This window comes from Monodelphis domestica, chromosome 6, assembly GCF_027887165.1.
Source record: "Monodelphis domestica isolate mMonDom1 chromosome 6, mMonDom1.pri, whole genome shotgun sequence".
NCBI lineage: Eukaryota > Metazoa > Chordata > Mammalia > Didelphimorphia > Didelphidae > Monodelphis > Monodelphis domestica.
In genome coordinates this window covers 10,757,824-10,773,166 of record NC_077232.1, presented here as the reverse complement: position 1 = coordinate 10,773,166, position 15,343 = coordinate 10,757,824, and the positions used below count along the sequence as shown (strand labels likewise).

At 63.1% G+C, this 15,343-nt stretch overlaps 3 protein-coding genes across 11 annotated transcripts; 1 reads left to right on the top strand and 2 right to left on the bottom strand.

Moving 5' to 3' along the window:
• Positions 1-126: 126 nt before the first annotated feature.
• Positions 127-9,189, bottom strand: EML3 (EMAP like 3). 8 transcript variants are annotated; one of them, XM_056801604.1, is made up of 22 exons: positions 9,004-9,180; positions 8,730-8,916; positions 8,389-8,652; positions 8,182-8,286; positions 6,230-6,297; positions 5,870-5,993; positions 5,202-5,372; positions 4,943-5,012; positions 4,758-4,868; positions 4,584-4,679; positions 4,016-4,171; positions 3,654-3,795; positions 2,471-2,622; positions 2,266-2,391; positions 2,056-2,187; positions 1,807-1,874; positions 1,642-1,730; positions 1,449-1,546; positions 1,291-1,378; positions 890-988; positions 623-753; positions 127-538 (listed from the first exon to the last, which is right to left on the bottom strand). In XM_056801604.1, the coding sequence occupies exons 1-22, from the start codon at positions 9,023-9,025 to the stop codon at positions 335-337; spliced, it is 2,703 nt and encodes a 900-aa protein (XP_056657582.1). In that variant the 5' UTR covers positions 9,026-9,180; the 3' UTR covers positions 127-334. The 8 variants fall into 8 exon arrangements, 6 of the variants coding, with proteins under 6 accessions (XP_056657582.1, XP_056657581.1, XP_001366353.1 ...); XM_056801603.1 differs by having other exon boundaries at positions 8,389-8,649; positions 8,730-9,182; XM_001366316.4 differs by having other exon boundaries at positions 8,730-9,181.
• A 110-nt stretch (positions 9,190-9,299) lies between these two features.
• Positions 9,300-11,445, top strand: ROM1 (retinal outer segment membrane protein 1). The gene is made up of 3 exons (XM_001366372.4): positions 9,300-10,280; positions 10,444-10,675; positions 10,828-11,445. The coding sequence occupies exons 1-3, from the start codon at positions 9,691-9,693 to the stop codon at positions 11,041-11,043; spliced, it is 1,038 nt and encodes a 345-aa protein (XP_001366409.1). The 5' UTR covers positions 9,300-9,690; the 3' UTR covers positions 11,044-11,445.
• A 198-nt stretch (positions 11,446-11,643) lies between these two features.
• B3GAT3 (beta-1,3-glucuronyltransferase 3) lies at positions 11,644-15,321 on the bottom strand. 2 transcript variants are annotated; one of them, XM_001362095.4, is made up of 6 exons: positions 14,999-15,121; positions 14,457-14,573; positions 13,864-14,038; positions 13,019-13,379; positions 12,555-12,845; positions 11,644-12,114 (listed from the first exon to the last, which is right to left on the bottom strand). In XM_001362095.4, exons 2-6 carry the CDS (start codon positions 14,536-14,538, stop codon positions 12,016-12,018), a joined length of 1,008 nt encoding a protein of 335 aa, XP_001362132.1. In that variant the 5' UTR covers positions 14,539-14,573; positions 14,999-15,121; the 3' UTR covers positions 11,644-12,015. The 2 variants fall into 2 exon arrangements, with proteins under 2 accessions (XP_001362132.1, XP_056657588.1); XM_056801610.1 differs by having other exon boundaries at positions 11,644-12,845; positions 14,999-15,321.
• Between the last annotated feature and the right edge of the window lie 22 nt (positions 15,322-15,343).

The window sequence follows — 15,343 nt, the reverse complement described above, 5'->3', positions numbered from 1 at the left end:
TCTGGCCCTGGGTTCCCGACCTGGCCGTCTCGGCCCTAGAGTCCAAATCATTTCCTGGCACGGAGCGCGCCGGCCTCCCTCCACCCTCGGCCCTGCCCCCGTAGAAGGACACAGCGGAGGCGGCTGGACTTTGCATGGTTCATTTATTCCCCTGCACTGACTGCGGCGGGGTCGGGGAAGGCGCGGGGGCTGCTCGGCTCAGCCTGCGGCTCTGTACAGTGTTCCCGGGCTGGGAGAAGGCACGGAATGTAACCAAGTTGGAAGAGGCGGACGGGCGACGGGAGGGAGGGGAGAAGCGCTCTAAGCCCACCCACTCCGTCTAGTCCTAGTGAGATCAAGCATCCAGGGACGAGGCAGGGGACAGGGAAGGGGTGCGGGAGGGCGTGGGGGGGGCCGGGCCCGGGCCCCCCCCTCCCAGCATGCGCCACTGGAAAATGCTCGCATCCTTTCCTCCCAGTGAGATGAGGTGAGAATCGTCGTGAGTGAAGCGGACACTGGTGACGTGGCTGCCGTGGCCTCCGTACTTTCGGCTGGGCGCCTGGAGGGGGAACGTGGCCGTCACAGGGAAGCTCGGAGAGCAGCCCCTAAGGGACGAGAGGGCCCTCCCGCCGCAGCCCCTCACCTTGGCCCTGGCGCAGGGGTACAGAAACAGGTGCACTTTGCAGAAGTCGTCCGCCACGGCTACCACCCGCTCATTGTGGGAGCGGCACAGAGAGTTGATGTCCGTCCCGTCCGACCCATCGGGCCACACGCCTACCGGGTCAAGCCCTCCTCATTCCCGCTCCCACATTCCCGGCGGCCACCCACCATCCGGGCCTTTCTATTGTTCCGGACATCCGGGACCCACCACGGCCATACTGGCCGGCCCCTCCCCCTCGGCATTCCTCACCATACACGTGGAAACCCAAGACGCAGGTGTAGGTGGCCCACTCGCGGTCTCGGCTCTCATACCGATTTCTCAGCAGCTTGCAACCGCCCGCCACGTCCCCTGGAGGAAGGGAAGGAAGAAGCCCGGCGGTCAGTCCCCAGCTGCCCCCCCCCCCCCATGGGGGCCAGGGGCTTTCCTCTCCGGCTCTTGGCTTGGCACCATGTCGGGGCAGCCCGCATGGAATGCCAAAGCACGAAAGAGCCTCGAGCACAGGCGGGGAGCTCAGAGGGGCCTTGAAGGCTAGAATGTCCGCCGCTAGGCCAAAGTTCTCATTTCACAGCCCAGCCGGCCACCCTGGCGGAGGGAACCCGGCCCCTTCCGCCCCCCCTTTCCTGGGACCCACCCCTGGGAACCCTCCTCACAGTAGAGGATCTCGTAGTCCCCAGAGTTGGACATCATGAAGTTCCCATCCTTGGACCAGTCTAGGTGGGTGATGAAGCTGGAGTGCCCCTGGGGGAAGCAAAGGAGCGTCACAGCCTCCGGGGTCGGGCAGCCCCCCCTCCCGGTCCGGCCCCCTCACCAGGCATCGGCCGAACCGGCTGCACTTGGCCCCGTCGCTGGACACCCCGTAGATGTAGATGGTGTTGTCGTGGGAACCTATGGCCAGGTAGCTGCCATCTGCGGAGGCAGCCAGTCAGTCCACAAGCCCGGCCCGACGCCCCAGACGCCTGCAATGGCGCCCCCCAAGGCGCTCCTCGGGCTGGGGCTCTCACCTGGGCTGTACCTGACCACGGAGAGCTGCTCGTTGCCGTCCGTGACGTCGGACACCATCTCCCGGGTCTCCGTGTCCAGGACCAGCCACCTGGTCAGAGGAGACCCCGGTGTGCGGCCCAGCCCAGCCCGGCCTTCCCTCCCTCCTCCCCTGGCCGGCCCCTCACCTGCCCGTGTTCAGTCCCACGGCCACGACCTTCCCACTGGGGTGGAAGTCGGCACAGAGACCCGTCTCCTGGAGGGGGAGGAGGCTCGGGTCGGGATGCGAGGAGATGCCCTTCTCACGGGGGACCCCGATAGCCGCCCACAAGCTGGGAGGCCCCCCTCCCTCGAGGTGGCCAGCTCCCCAGACTGGGGCAGAGGAGAGGAAAAGGGGTCTCTGGAGGGAGGGAGTTGGGGGTTCGTGGCCGCAGTACCTTGAGGTCCAGACTCCAGGCCAGGGCGTGACACTCCCCATCCCACAGACAGAGCTGCCGATCGTGGCCGCAGGTGAGGAAGCGGTTCAGGGAGGGGTGAGTGCAGAGACCCCAGAGCTCGTCGGTGTGCCCCTAGGGGATCCGCGGCGTCACCCCATCGCCGCCCTCCCTCCTGGCCCCGCGCCCCTCCCCAGCTCCACACAGGCCTACCTGGATCACGGGGGAGAAGCCCTGAGTCAGGTCCCCCCTCAGCAGCGCATTCTTGGTGGTGCCCACCAGCAGCTCGGAGCCCAGCCCCTCGGTAATGGCGCGCACGGCTCCAAACTGCTCTGGGATCTGGAGGGGCCGGAGGTCGTGACGGGGGGCCGCTCTCCAGCCCCCCAGCCCGCCCCCCCGCCCCCCACTCTGGGCTCACCTCAGCCTCCTGGAGGGCCGTGAGCCCCGGCCCCCAGCGCACCAGCCGCCGGTCCCGCCCGCCCCCGCTCAGCACCGTCCCGTCCCTCAGGAGACACAGCGCGAAGATGGAGCCCTCGTGGGCTCGGGTCTGAGCCACGATCCCAAAGGTCTCTGGGAGGAGAAGGGAGGGCCGGCCAGAGCAGCCCGAGGCCAAGGAGAAGGAATTCAGCCCGGGATCGCCCCTGGCAGGAGCCGCTTGGTGGAGAGGCCTGGCCCTAGCTGGGTGACCCTGGCCGAGTCACTTCACTCCACTGCCTAGCCCTTGTGGCTTCTGCGCCTCCGATCCTTGGTCTAAGAGCCCTAGACTGGATCCATGACTGAAGGGGGTTGGGTCTGCTTTTTAATGAAGAAGGAGGAGAAGAAAAAGGAGGAGAAAAAGGAAGAGAAGGAGGAGGAGAAGAAGGAAGAGAAGGAGAAAAAGGAGGAGAAAAGGAGAAGAAAAAGGAGGAGGAGGAGAAAAAGGAGAAGGAAGAGGAGAAGGAAGAGGAGAAAGAGGAGCAGAAGGAGAAGGAAGAGAAGGAGGAGAAAAAGAAGAAGGAAGAGAAGGAGAAAAAGGAGGAGAAAAGGAGAAGAAAAAGGAGGAGGAGGAGAAAAAGGAGGAGAAGGAAGAGAAGGAGAAGGAAGAGGAGAAAGAGGAGGAGGAGGAGAAAAAGGAGCAGAAGGAGAAGGAAGAGAAGGAGGAGGAGAAAAAGGAGGAGAAGGAAGAGAAGGAAGAGGAGAAAGAGGAGGAGGAGGAGAAAAAGGAGAAGGAGGAGGAGGAGAAAAAGGAGGAGAAGGAAGAGAAGGAGGAGTAGGAAGAGGAGAAAGAGGAGGAGGAGGAGAAAAAGGAGGAGGAGGAGGAGGAGAAAAAGGAGAAGGAAGAGAAGGAGAAAAAGGAGGAGAAAAGGAGGAGGAGGAGGCTCCTGAGAGCTAGTGGGGGGGGGGTGTAGAAGGTCAAACCTAGAAGCACCAGCCTCAGCAGCCACCTGTGTGGCAGCGTGGCCGTGGCAGCCTAGTGAAACCCAATATCCCGCCTTCATTGATCTCCTCCATTAATAATGGAAGGAGGCCCTACATTTCTGCTGGAGGGGGTGAACACTGGAAAGCGTTGTGGCTCCCCTCTCCCGGGCCCACCTCCAGGGCCCCTGGGGGGGGTCAGATACCTTTAGCCCCACCCCTGCCCGGGGTCCGGGAGTCCGGCAGGCTCCGCCCCCAGGTGAGGATGGTCCCTTCTGAGTCCCCAGTGAGGATGTCTCCATCCGGGAGGAAGACAAAGCAGGGGACAAATTTGGGCTTCTTGTATTTCTGGGAGGGGGCAGAGGGCAGAGGTTAAAGGTGAGCTGAGAGAGCATCCGTGTGGGCAAGGGATCCACCTGCACTTTAAGAAGTCAGGGGGGCAAGGGGGGGCCACCAAAAAGCTGGGGGTCAGAGGTGAGTGATCCAATCTAGGCTTGCTCTGGGGAGGGGGCTGCGGGGCTCTGGCGACACCCACGTCCCCACCCGTCAGCCCCTTCGCAGACCTCACCCCAAAGACGCCCTGTTTCCGTGCGAGGCCCCCATTCCCCAGAGCCCCTCCTCCAGGGGACCAGTTCCAGAAGTGGACGTGAGACTTTCCGCTGGTCACGATACAAGTGCTGTCCCGGGGGTTGAAGCCGACAGCCAGGACAGAGTCGTTTGTGCTCTGGAGGCGGGAGACCCGGGCGTGAGACCGCCAGCGGCACCCCGATCCTCGAACCCAGGCCAGCCCAGAGAGCCCACTCCCCACCCCTGCCGCTGGCAAGGTGTCCCCGGCCTCAGGGAGTCCTGAGTTCAGAGGCTCAGAGATGGAGAGCTCAAAGGGGCCTTCAGAGTGTCTTCTGGGGGAAACCGAGGCCCACATGACGTGCCTAAGGTCCTGCCAGTAGTAGTGGTAAGAGATAGAGTGGGATTTGAACCCAGGTCCGCACTCTCCACCGCTTCACACTGTCTAGACTTCCTGAAAGGAGGCCTCGTGGAACCACAGAGATGCTCAGACTCAGCCCTGGACCCTACCCGGGCCTGCCCCACCCTGGCCCACCCACTGGGCTCCCAACCGCCCCCTCCCGGGGCCTCACCTTGATTTCCGCCAGCTTGGTACCCCGGCTCCAGTCCCACACGGACAGCATGTGCTCGTTGGAGTCATCCACCACACAAAGGAAGCTGCCCTGATCCTGGGGGGACATCGGGGGCTCAGGGGGAGCGGCCGGGGGAGTCCCGAGGGGGCATGGGCAGGGGGCTGGGGGGCTCACCGCGACGGAGAAGGCCAGGGCCCCAACCCCGCGCTCGAACACCCCGAGGCCGATCTCCTGGAGCTTCTGGAGCTTCTCTGCATCCCAGATGTGGACCACCGGCTGAAGCGGCTGCGGCGAGAGGGGAAGTGGCGGCACGGCCCGGACCCGCGGCCCACCCGCCCAGGCTCGCCATCCGACGGTACCTTCCCATCTTTGTCCACGCCGGCCGTCTGTCCAGAAGCTACTCGGACACCATCGGGATGGACGGCGAGACTGAAGGGGGGAGAGGGGACGCGCCGGTGGGGGAGGGGTCTCAGCCCCCCGGCCCCCCAGAATCCAGGGCTGCGGGCAGTTGGCCTAGATGAGTTCTAAGGGACCAGCTGCCTCCCCGGCCCAACAGCGGCCGCAGAGACAGGCAGGAGGGCGCGACCCAGAGCCCCCGGCCTCGAGCCCGAGCCTCACCAGCGCACACAGTCGCTGTGGCCCAGGTAGTGTCTCTGGCCGCCCCCCCCAGGGCCTCCCGGGCCCCCTCCGGGCCGGTACAGCACCACCACGCAGGCGATGAAATACACGACTTCCCCAGAGCGCAGGACAAACAAGTTGGAGCGCGAGTCCCGGCCCCGGTACCCATAGCTACGAGGAGGAGGAGGGGAGGGTCAAGGAAAAGAGGCCCAGAAGAGACAAGCGGCCGGCGGTGCCCCGCCCTCCCAGCACCCCCCCCCCAGCTTGCCCCTCCGCGCCCCTGGTTGAAGCCTCTCCAGCACAACAGCCCCTTCCCAAGGCACCCCTTGGGGTCGCCCCTCCCTCAAGCGCCTTCCGTGCCTCCCTATTGCCTCTAGGAGAGAGCACTCTAAGGCCTCTGGCCTTCTCGGCTTGGCCTGCCCAGCTCGAGCCACCTCCCTCGATCCTCGGGTCTCTCTGTATCCCTTTACCCGTCTGCCGCCTGGGACAAACTCACAGGGGCCTCCCGGATGGCCTCCTGCCCGCACGAAGGCCCCGTGGAGCCAGCCGTGGGGCACGAATGCTAAACGTGGCGGGAACAGAAGTCGGGGGAGGGGAGCCTCGGGGGAGCAGGCTGGCAGGGGCGCGGGGGGAGGGACGAGAAGATTGGGGGCCGGACGGGAGGATACACCCAGTCAAGGCTGAGGTTCTCGGGGGGCGGGCCACTGGGCAGCTCCTCGGGACTGCGGATGCCCGACGGGATGTACATGGTGATGGGTCGGCCCCGAAGGAACATCTTCACCGAGATGCCCTCTGCAGGGAGACAGGGAGGCCGGGGTTACCGTCCGATCCTCTCCCCCCGCCAGGCGGGCTCTTAACCGGAGAAGGGAGCGGAGGTGGATGCTGTCCTGGCAGCCCCAACTTCCCTCAAGGGGGTTCCACGGCCCCAGAGGCTCCCTTCTCGAGCTCCCGAGGGAGCCGCTCACGGATGGAGAGCTCACTCTCTCCTCCCACCCAGGATGCCCGTTTCGACCCACATCTGTCCTCACCCAGGTTATAATTGCTCCTCCGAGAACCAGGTCCTCCGGGGCTGGAGACGGGGTCCTTCCCGCCTCGGCTACAGAGAGGGCGAAAGAAGCCAAGAGGTGAATGGGAGCAGGCCAGGCTTGGGAAGGAGTCTGGGAGGCATCGAGAAAGCAGCAGCAGCAGCAGCAGCGCAGCTGGCGCGGATGGACAACTTTAGGGTTCCCAAAGTACCTTTGCAAACAGGGTCTCCTTTGGTGCTGGGGTGACCTCCACTTCACAGATGGGGAAGTGACTTGCCTGGGGTCATACGCCTTGTGGCCAATTTGAACTCGGGTCTTCCTGACTCCAAATCTAGCACTGATCTGGCCACCGTGGTACCACCCTGCCCAGCCTTCCAGGGAACCACCCTGTGCCCAGGAGGACCAATAAGTGCCTTCTCTAAAGCTTCCCCTGAGAGGATGCAGCGACTTGGAATCCAGGAACAGTCAGAGGCAGGCTTTGAATTCAGGTTTTGCTCAGTGGCTAACCGTGGATCTCCAGGCTGTTTCCCGCTCTGGGCATGACTGCCCCCATTTTACAGATAAGGAAACAGAGGCTCACACAGCATGTAAGTTAAGTGTCTGAGCCAGGATCCAAACCCAGGTCTCTCCTGACGGCACAAACAAGAGATTTTTAGGGTCCTTCAAAGGCAGGGTGAGGCTTCCCTTCCCCCAACCAAAAAGAAATGCGAGGATGGCACTGGAGCAAGAGACCAAGCGTCCTGTGGCCTAAAGGTGCTGCGTTTGGGGCTCCCACGGCACAGGACCATCAAGATTTCCCTCAGTTTCCCACCCTTCCAAACACAACTGTTTCTCCTTATTCCACATCAGGACTAGCCGGCCTCAGACACTAGCAAGTTCTATGGCTATCCGAGACTCTCTAGTGCAGCATGTTAAAAGCGCTCAAAGGCCGCCACCCGACCAGCTGGGCAACCAAGCACCCTTTGCCTCAGTTTCCACATCTAAAAAATGGGAATAACGCTCTCTGCATTACCTACTTTACCAGGTGGTCAGGAAGGAGGGCTTAGCGCAGTTTAAAGAACCAGAGAAATGAGGGTTGATCAGAGCCCGTCATCTCCCCTGCGGGTTCCATGATGGCCCCAGTAGAAGGGGTCAAGCTGGGCAGGGGCCCTTTGACCGGCTGACCACATTGAGGCCTCAAAGGCAGAACTGTTCAGGCCAGGGCGATGGGCTGAGGGGCTGTTTGTCAGCTCCACGACGGGGTGGGAAGCACCTGAGCACCCTCCTCCGGTAGCCTCATTTGCCCAGTCTAACACATTGGACGGGAGGGAGGGGCCTGATGGAAGTGAGCTGGGAGTGCCCAGGTTCAAATCACATTTTTTCTTGAGGGGGGCCGATTTGTCTGCCCCCACCCCCGCCCCTGCCTGTGTAAAATGACAGGCTTGGCCTAGTCCTTAGCCTTTTTTTGGCATTGTGGATCCCTTCAATAGTCTGGCAACCTTTTTGGACTTTTGTTTTTAGGTGAATAAAGTGGAATTCGTGGGATTCGTTGGCTGAAATGGGTTTTAAACTATTTTCTGAAATAGGTTGGTGGCCCACAGGCCAAGAACCCCAGAGGAGAGGGGCTGGGGCGCCCCAGGGCTGAAAGATCCCAGTTTGAAAGTGCCTCTGGCCAAGTCCTCCATGCGAGCCTCAGTTTCATCATCTGTGACTGGGGACATGACAGCTCCCACTGCCCTGGCACTCACTGTAGCGAGCGCAGGCCCAGAAACGTGGCCTCCCAGGGGTGCGGAAGGACTGAATAAAGGAGCCGAGGAGGACGGGCTGGGAGCTGCAGCAGCCCCCAGGGGGAGGGGGCCGGGCTGGGGCTCAGAAGGGTCAGGCCGGCTCCTCTCTCCCTGCGGGCCCAGATCTGACAGTCGCTGGAAGGAGGAAGAAAAGGGGGAGGGGCGCTCTGCAGGCTGGCGGAAGCCCACCTTTCGGAGCGGAGCAGCAGGTTGGCCGAGGACGCCGCTTTCCTGGAGAGCTTCTGTCGAGGCCGCTCGGAGGGGGAGGAGGAAGAGGAGGAATTCCGCCGAGGCCTGGAGTGGGGGCCGAGGGAGGGGCGGGACAAGGAGGAAGGTGCAGTTAAGGCTCGGGTGCAGGGTCCGAGGCCGCCCCTCCCTCCGGGCCCAGGAACTCACGTGTCTCCCCTCGGAGGGAGCTGGAAGGGCCGGAGCGCCCCGGGAGGGCCGGGAGAGCTGGTGCCCCCGCTGCTGCTGCCCCCGCCTTCGGACGGGGCACCCCCCGGCTCCTCGTCGCAGCCCCCCGCGGGGGCCGGGGGCCCATTGCTCAGGCTGAAAGGGCCACAAGTCGGCTTGGCCTCGGGCTCCGCGTCCGTCTGGGTGGCCCGGCTCACCAAGGAGGGGCTGCTGGGGGGTGGCAGGCCAGGAGGGGCCGCGGGGCTGCTGGAGAAGACAGCGAAGAGGTGAGCCTGGCGGCCGGCGGGGAGGAGGGGGCGGGAGGTGCGAGGGCAGCCCGATACCTGGCGCTCATCGAGGCGGAGGCGGCCGCTTGCAGGGCGCCGGGGGCCAGCGGGCTCCCCTCCCTCAGCCGGAGTCTCCGCAGGACTTCGGCCAGGGCAGCCTTCACCAGCTCCATCTCCTCCTCCTGGACCCGCAGCCTTTGGCTCAAGGCCCCCAGGCCGTCCGGGGCCCCCGCCTGGCCCCCACCTACGGCGGGAGAGAGGGCCATCACCCGGGGCTCAGCCCCGACGCCCACCCGGTCCTCTCTGCCGGGCCTCCCGGGGTCGCACTCACCCGGGCCCGCGGCCCCGGCCATCCTGCCCCCGGGGTACGGCCGCGCCTAAGGCTGCGGAGGTGCCGCCAGGGCCATGGCCCGCCCGGGGAGGGCACGGGCCCGTCGGGGCGCGCTCGGGCTCCCGAGGGCCAGGGAGCAATCCGGGCCCTGCGCGGCAAACAGACGCCCGCCCGGCCGCCGGACGGACGCGGAGCAGCCAGGAAGCGCTGGGGGGGCCGGGCCGCCTGGTAACCCCTCCCTGCCCGGGCGGCCGCGCTCCCACGGGGCGGAAGGGAGGGCGGGGCCGAGCGCACAGCTCGGCTGGGGGCGCCCCCGCACACTGGCTCCCGCTTTCTGAGGGGACCCGAGGAAAGGGACCTGGCAGCACCCCCCCAAACCAACCCCGCCTCAGGGACTGGGGCAAAGCGTGCGGGGGGGGGGGTGCGGGGGGAGGCAGACGGGGAGGGGCTACAGGACTGTCCGTCTCCTCAGGGGGCGGGGCCAGGGCAATCTGTGCGGGACGGGAAGGGGGGTGGGGTTGGAGAGAGGAGGGCAACAAGTTATTAGGGCCTGGGGGTGGCTCCCTGGGGTATTGGGGTCAGGTTGGCATTAGCCCAGCGCTGAGCCGAGCCAGGCTGACTCAGCGGCCTTGGCCTGCCCCGGGCCCCTGGCAGGCCCCTCCACACTCCCCCGGGCAGAGATGGGAGATGGCTGCCATTCTGCCCCTTTCCCTGCCCCTCCAGGCCCGGATCCGCCTGGCCCAGGGGCTCTGGCTCTTCTCCTGGTTGCTGGCACTGGCTGGTGGCCTCACCCTCATCTCTAGTGGCTACCTCCTCATTCAGCTGTGGCAGCTCAGCCCTTTCCTGGACCCCTTGTGCTCCTTTCCAGCCCTCCCCAAGACCGCTCTGGCTGCAGGGGCAGCGGCCCTAGGCACGGGGGTGGTGGGGGCTGGAGCCACCAGGGCGTCCTTGGATGTGGCCCGATACCCCCCTTGGCGAGGGGTGCTGGGACCCGCCCTGGTGGTTGGGACGGTGGGAGGTGGGGGTCTCCTGGTCCTGGCTGTGGGTCTGGCCCTGGCACTGCCCAGGGGCCTGGATGCTGCCCTAGAGGAGGGTCTAGGGGCAGCCTTGGCTCACTACAAGGATACGGAGGTGCCAGGGCACTGCAACGCTAAGCGGCTAATGGATGAGCTCCAGCTGGGGCACCACTGCTGTGGGCGGCACAGCTACAAGGACTGGTTCACCGTTCAGTGGATCAGTAACCGATATCTGGACCCCAACGACCAGGACATAATAGAGTAAGTGATCATCGGCTTCTTGGCCTTCTCTCTGCCCCCCCCCACTTTCCCCCAGGCCTCCTCCCTTTCTGGGGACCCAGAACCTCCCCCCCAAAGGCCCAGCCTTCCCCAGAAGCAGCCTTTGGGGGTCCCTAGGCAGAAAGCCCCTCTGCTTCTTTGGCAGCCAGCTCCAGAGCAACGTGGAAGGTCTCTATCTAATCGACGGGGTCCCTTTCTCCTGCTGTAACCCCAATGCCCCTCGGCCCTGCCTGCAGAACCAGCTCTCCAACCCCCAGGCCTATCGGCAGCGCAGCCTCAACCTCTGGGAACAGGGCTGCCACGGGGTGCTGCTGGCGCACCTGTGGGGACTAGCCAGCACCCTGGGCACTGTGCTGGGCGCAACCTTGCTTCTGCAGGTAAGCCCGAGAGCTGGGCAGCCCGGACTGAGGGCTGCCAGCCATTGGAGTTTAAGAGACCCTGCTCTCTGGGGCAGAGGCCAGAGGGTCCCTGGCCCTCGAGCCTCTGAGGCATAGCAAACCAGCCTGCTTCTCTCCCTTTGCCCCCACAGGTGTTGGTGCTCCTGGGACTGCGCTACCTGCACACGGCTTTGGAGGGCCTGGGGGGAGCCATAGACGCGGAGGGTGACACCCAAGGCTATCTGTTCTCAGGGGGGCTCAAAGAGATGCTGAAAAGTGCTTTCCATCAAGGACTCTGTGCTCAGAGACCTGTGCCAGAGGAGGTTCCGCCGGAGGCCCCGGCTGAGGAGGTCCTGCCAGAAGAGTAGCACCCCAGCAAAGGGAAGCGGGGAAAGGGGAGGCCAAAAGGAGAGGCTTCTCCCTGCAGTGCCCATGCTGAGCCACACTGCTCCAGAGGGGAAGGAATAAGGGGCAACAGCAGGGTCTTGGGGAAAGTGAGGGAAGAAAGGAGGGGAACTAGATTAGGGGCGACAGCCAGAAAACACAGGAGTTACCCAGAAGTAGCTAAAGATAGTCTAAGAAACCCAGCATCCATTTCAAAGCCCCGACCCCTGACATAGGTAGAAGAGGAGAGGGCCCATGGGGGGGGGGGACCAGAACGGGGCAGTAAGGCTAGGGGAGGGGAAGAGAGACTGGCCAGTCACTTAGGGAGAAATGGCCAAAATCTTCATGAGGACAAAACCAATAAACCTCAGACACCTGACCCTTTCCTTCCTGCCTACCTTTCTTTCTTTCTTTTTTGGGGAAGGGAGAGAACTCTCCTCTCACAAAGGCAAGCAGGCCTTTTTCTCCCACATCTTTTCCTGGCTCAATAGGGCCCTAATACCAAACTGAGTCCTGACCTGACTCAGAATGGCTTCAGGCCGGTGTCGAGTGTTGTCGGTGAGTGAAGGGCAGGGCAGGGAAAGTCACGATTGACATACTTTATTCTGGAGGTAGGAATGGGGGAACATGCTCACTGTGGGGAGGGACCCATCAGCCCCCTTCTGATCAGGCCCTGAAATGCATGCCCATGCCCACTGAGAAACCGAACAGCACCACTCATCGGGCAAACGTCCCTGTTCTTCCAGCCGAGTCCATCTGTCCTTGGATGTCTTCCCCACCCACCCAGGGCTGGGCTGACACACCACCACTTGCCCTCTCTGGCAAGCTCTTCCTGGCAACAACGTGGGGGGAGGGAGAAGCCACTGCCCACAGGGGCAGGCCCGGGAGCCAGCTCTTCGAAGCATACCTACATCCCAGGGAGTCTCATCGTCATCTGATGGCAGCGGCAGCCCGGGTCACACCTCGATGCCGGGGTCTGAGCCCCGTCCCTGTCTTTGCAGCTGCTCTTCCTGTTTCATCTTGGGCTTCTCAGTTCTCGTGTGCCACACCAGCACCTGCAATTGGCACCGGCCCACCCTAGTCAGAGACGGTGCCAGTCCCAAGAGCCCACCTGGAGCTGGCAGAGGCCCTTAAGGATGATGAGACTCCTGCAACTACCAGTCAGACGGGGAGGGGAGGCGGAACCCTTCAATGCAGGCTACGTGAGGTGCTCTCTTCCTTGGCCTCCTAACCAAAAGGGCAGATTTCCTTTGGGGTACCCAGCGCGTACTTTCACAAGAGCTTCTCCGCCCCCCTGAATGCCACGGCTGCCATTTTGGTGCCTCTCCTCTTCAATGGCCAGACCTGTGATGGCAGGACTCTAAAGTGCTCACTTTAAGATGTTCAAATAGGAAGCCCTGTGCTGAGAGCCCCGGATGACAAGTGACTGCAGGCTTCTGCCTGAGAAAGTAGCTCTCTTTTCTAATCCTGCCCCCCCCAGTTCCCGACCCTTTACCCGAGTGCAGTTGGAAGCCCGGGGTTCCAGATCCTTGGGGTCGATGAGATGGCTGAGGAGACTGCTCTCCAGGTGGCCCCGGGGGGCTGTGGGATCAAACTGGGCCCCAGGCCGAGACCGAAGAAGAGACAGCGATACAGCGAAGCCAGCCATGTCCAGAGGGAAGGGCCGGTCAGGCTCCCAGGCTGTGTGAAAGCCCACCACCTGGCCCCCCTGCACTTGGGGTCCTTCGAACCGGAGGCCACCGACCAGCCCCACCGGCCACACTGAAACACCTCTGGTTCCTCTCATCTTGAGGATAAAACAGATGGAGATGACGCGTTACCAAGGCAGTAACAGGCTCCAAAGCAATGAACCAAAGCCGCCCTCCTCAGAGGCGCCTCTTCTTCCACAGGCAGCCCCACCCCCACACCTGACACCCTTGGCGACACACACGGCTCCTCTGTCTCCCACCTCCATCTCACCTCCTCAAAGAGTTCCCGGCTATAGGTATTGTCATCATCCGCAAAGTACACGACCCCACGAGCCCCTACAGGGGGCGGCTCCCTTTCCCCACCAGCTGCAGCCTCTTTTCCTCGGAGCCAGGCCAAGGCTCGGTTTCGCTGCTCCACACCCCGGGGCCGTACCCAGCCTGGCTCCCCTTCTCGAAGGCGTTGGCCTTTAGGTGTGAGGGCTACCAGGTGAGTGAATCTGAGGCCAGAGGCTGCCAACAGACCCGAGACCAGTGGAGTAGGGGCCTCAGCATCCTCCACCAGCACCCAGTGTAGTCTGGGTACCAAGGACAGGGTCTGGGACAGGCGGATCAGCTCAGCCTTCTGCACCAGCCTGAGAAGGGAAGAAAGATCAGGGATAAAGGGAGGAGAGAGCAGTGAGATGGGCCACCACCCGTCCATCACTGATCCGGGATAGAGCCTTCCAACACAGAATGCTCTCCGGTGCTCTGAGTCAGCAGAAGCCTGGTCTTGGGATCCCATGTGGCCCATCCCTCGCATGTCTGTTACCAGTGGGACCTGGGCAAGCCTTTCAACTTGTTTCCCTGGCTGGGAAACGAGAGCCGTGGGTGCAGAAACACTCCAACCTCCACAGACCTCTTGGTTCCCTCTTTCTCTGTCTAAGTTGAGCTGGGCCCCAAGGAGGGAATACAGGGATTCTATGAGGCTTCAAGCCTCGCTCCCATAAAGGTTCTCAGTGATCACTCTGGCTCTTACTCTTCTTATGGTTGGATGTGAGGCCTTTGGCCGGCCCTGGTCCCACTGCCTGTCCCTGACTACACAACACATGGTTTCCAGCTGCCAGACAAAACAGGTACCTGGCATAGGTAGGAGTCACCACATAGATGGTGGGAAGAGCCTCAGGTTCAGGGGGCTGGGCAGGGGCAGGAGGTGGCCGGCCAAGCTCAGCTTGCAACTGGGAGATCTTCAAGTCTTTCCTTCGTAAGTGTTCTGCCGCTGCCCGAAGATGTGGGGAGCAGTCACAGGGCTGGCCTGGGTTGGAGAAAGGGAGGAACAATGGGTAGGACAGAGAAGAGAGCCCAGACCTTCCAGAAAGATGGAGTCTCTCCACTTTCAATCCCTATCTTCCCACCTGGACAACCTCTTAACTTCTCTAGTCATCAGTTTCCCCATCTGCAAAAACGAGGGCCTCTAAGGGAGGCAGCCAGCACCTCGTAACTGAAGGCTGCCTCTGTGACCCACACAGCCCCAGGCCTGGGCAGCACCTCCAGCAAGACTGGTCTCATCCTCCCTCCAGGAGCACTAAAGGGCTCAAGTCTGCAAGAACCTGGAAACCAAGCTCAACCACCACGGACTACCACGACCACCTTTGGTCCCATGGAAGCAGAGAGGCTGATCCTGGAAGCCGCCAGGAGGGGGAGGAACCCCACTTCCCTCGCCCCCTCCTCACCAAGCTGCAGGAGCGCGTAGAGGAGGCCACTCAGGGACACTAAGAAGTAGACGAGAAAGACGTTCTTCAGCTTCAGCTTCATGACCGGGGCTGAGGGCCCGAGTAGAGGAGGCCGGGCTTGGGGGGAGAGTGGGGAGAGAAGGGTCAGAGCTGGGGGAGCGGGCAGAGTAGTAGCCAATGGGGGCTACGGAAGAGAGAGGGGAACCAGGATCTGGGGTGGCCTGAGAGGGAGAGAAGGGGCAGAGCGGCCGTGGCTGGGGGCTGCAGGGTAGAGGAGAGAGCTAGAGAGGGGAACAAGGCCTAGGGGGTTTGGGGCGGGGGGCAGAATGGGGAAAGAAGGGGCAGTTGGGAGGGAGGATGGGCAAAGCGGCCGCCGCGGATAGCTGCAAGGGAGTGGGGAGGGGAAAGAGGCAGAGTGGGCCCCGCTAGGATCTGAGGGGTAATGGGGGAGGCGCTGGCGCCTCAGCTGTACCACAGGGAGATTTGACAGGAAGGCCCAGGGGCGGAGGACACCGTTTCTGGTTGCAAACCACCGGCCTTACCCGCCACTGGGTCCGGGATGAAGGGTTGGCACCTCCTCCCTCTTCCCTCTCTTTCCTGGCCGGTCTGCAAGTGTTCACTTCCGGTCACTTTCTCCACCCACCCCTAACTTCCGGCGCAACTATCTTTTCGGTCCCACCCCCTCAGATTTCCCGCGCCCCTCACTTCCGGGAACCCCGGCACCCGTAACGTCACCTCCGGCCCGGAAAAGGCGCCTGGGACGGTCACGTGGGCCCTGCCTCGAGAGGTAGTCAGACCGTGGCAGTGTTACCTCTCATAGCCAGCTAGTCAAACTTAAGCCCAGAAAAGGGAAGAGGCTGGGCAGTCCTGCCCCGGGTGCTCAAAGC

Bases quoted from the DNA above. Each gene is read 5' to 3' on its own strand.
- EML3 (XM_001366316.4), bottom strand. From the start codon at position 9,025: ATGGCCGGGGCCGCGGGCCCGGGTGAGTGCGACCCCGGGAGGCCCGGC. The intron at 2,392-2,470 runs GTGAGCCCAGAG...CGGCCCCTCCAG, and splicing joins CGGCCCTCCAGGAGGCTGAG to ATCCCAGAGCAGTTTGGAGC. The intron at 1,547-1,641 runs GTGAGAGCCCCA...CTGCCTCCGCAG, and splicing joins CGTGGTCAGGTACAGCCCAG to ATGGCAGCTACCTGGCCATA.
- ROM1 (XM_001366372.4), top strand. From the start codon at position 9,691: ATGGCTGCCATTCTGCCCCTTTCCCTGCCCCTCCAGGCCCGGATCCGC. The intron at 10,281-10,443 runs GTAAGTGATCAT...CTTCTTTGGCAG, and splicing joins AACGACCAGGACATAATAGA to CCAGCTCCAGAGCAACGTGG. The intron at 10,676-10,827 runs GTAAGCCCGAGA...TTGCCCCCACAG, and splicing joins GCGCAACCTTGCTTCTGCAG to GTGTTGGTGCTCCTGGGACT.
- B3GAT3 (XM_056801610.1), bottom strand. From the start codon at position 14,538: ATGAAGCTGAAGCTGAAGAACGTCTTTCTCGTCTACTTCTTAGTGTCC. The intron at 14,039-14,456 runs GTGAGGAGGGGG...TCTCCAACCCAG, and splicing joins CTACGCGCTCCTGCAGCTTG to GCCAGCCCTGTGACTGCTCC. The intron at 12,846-13,018 runs GTGAGATGGAGG...TTTATCCTCAAG, and splicing joins GCCGGGAACTCTTTGAGGAG to ATGAGAGGAACCAGAGGTGT.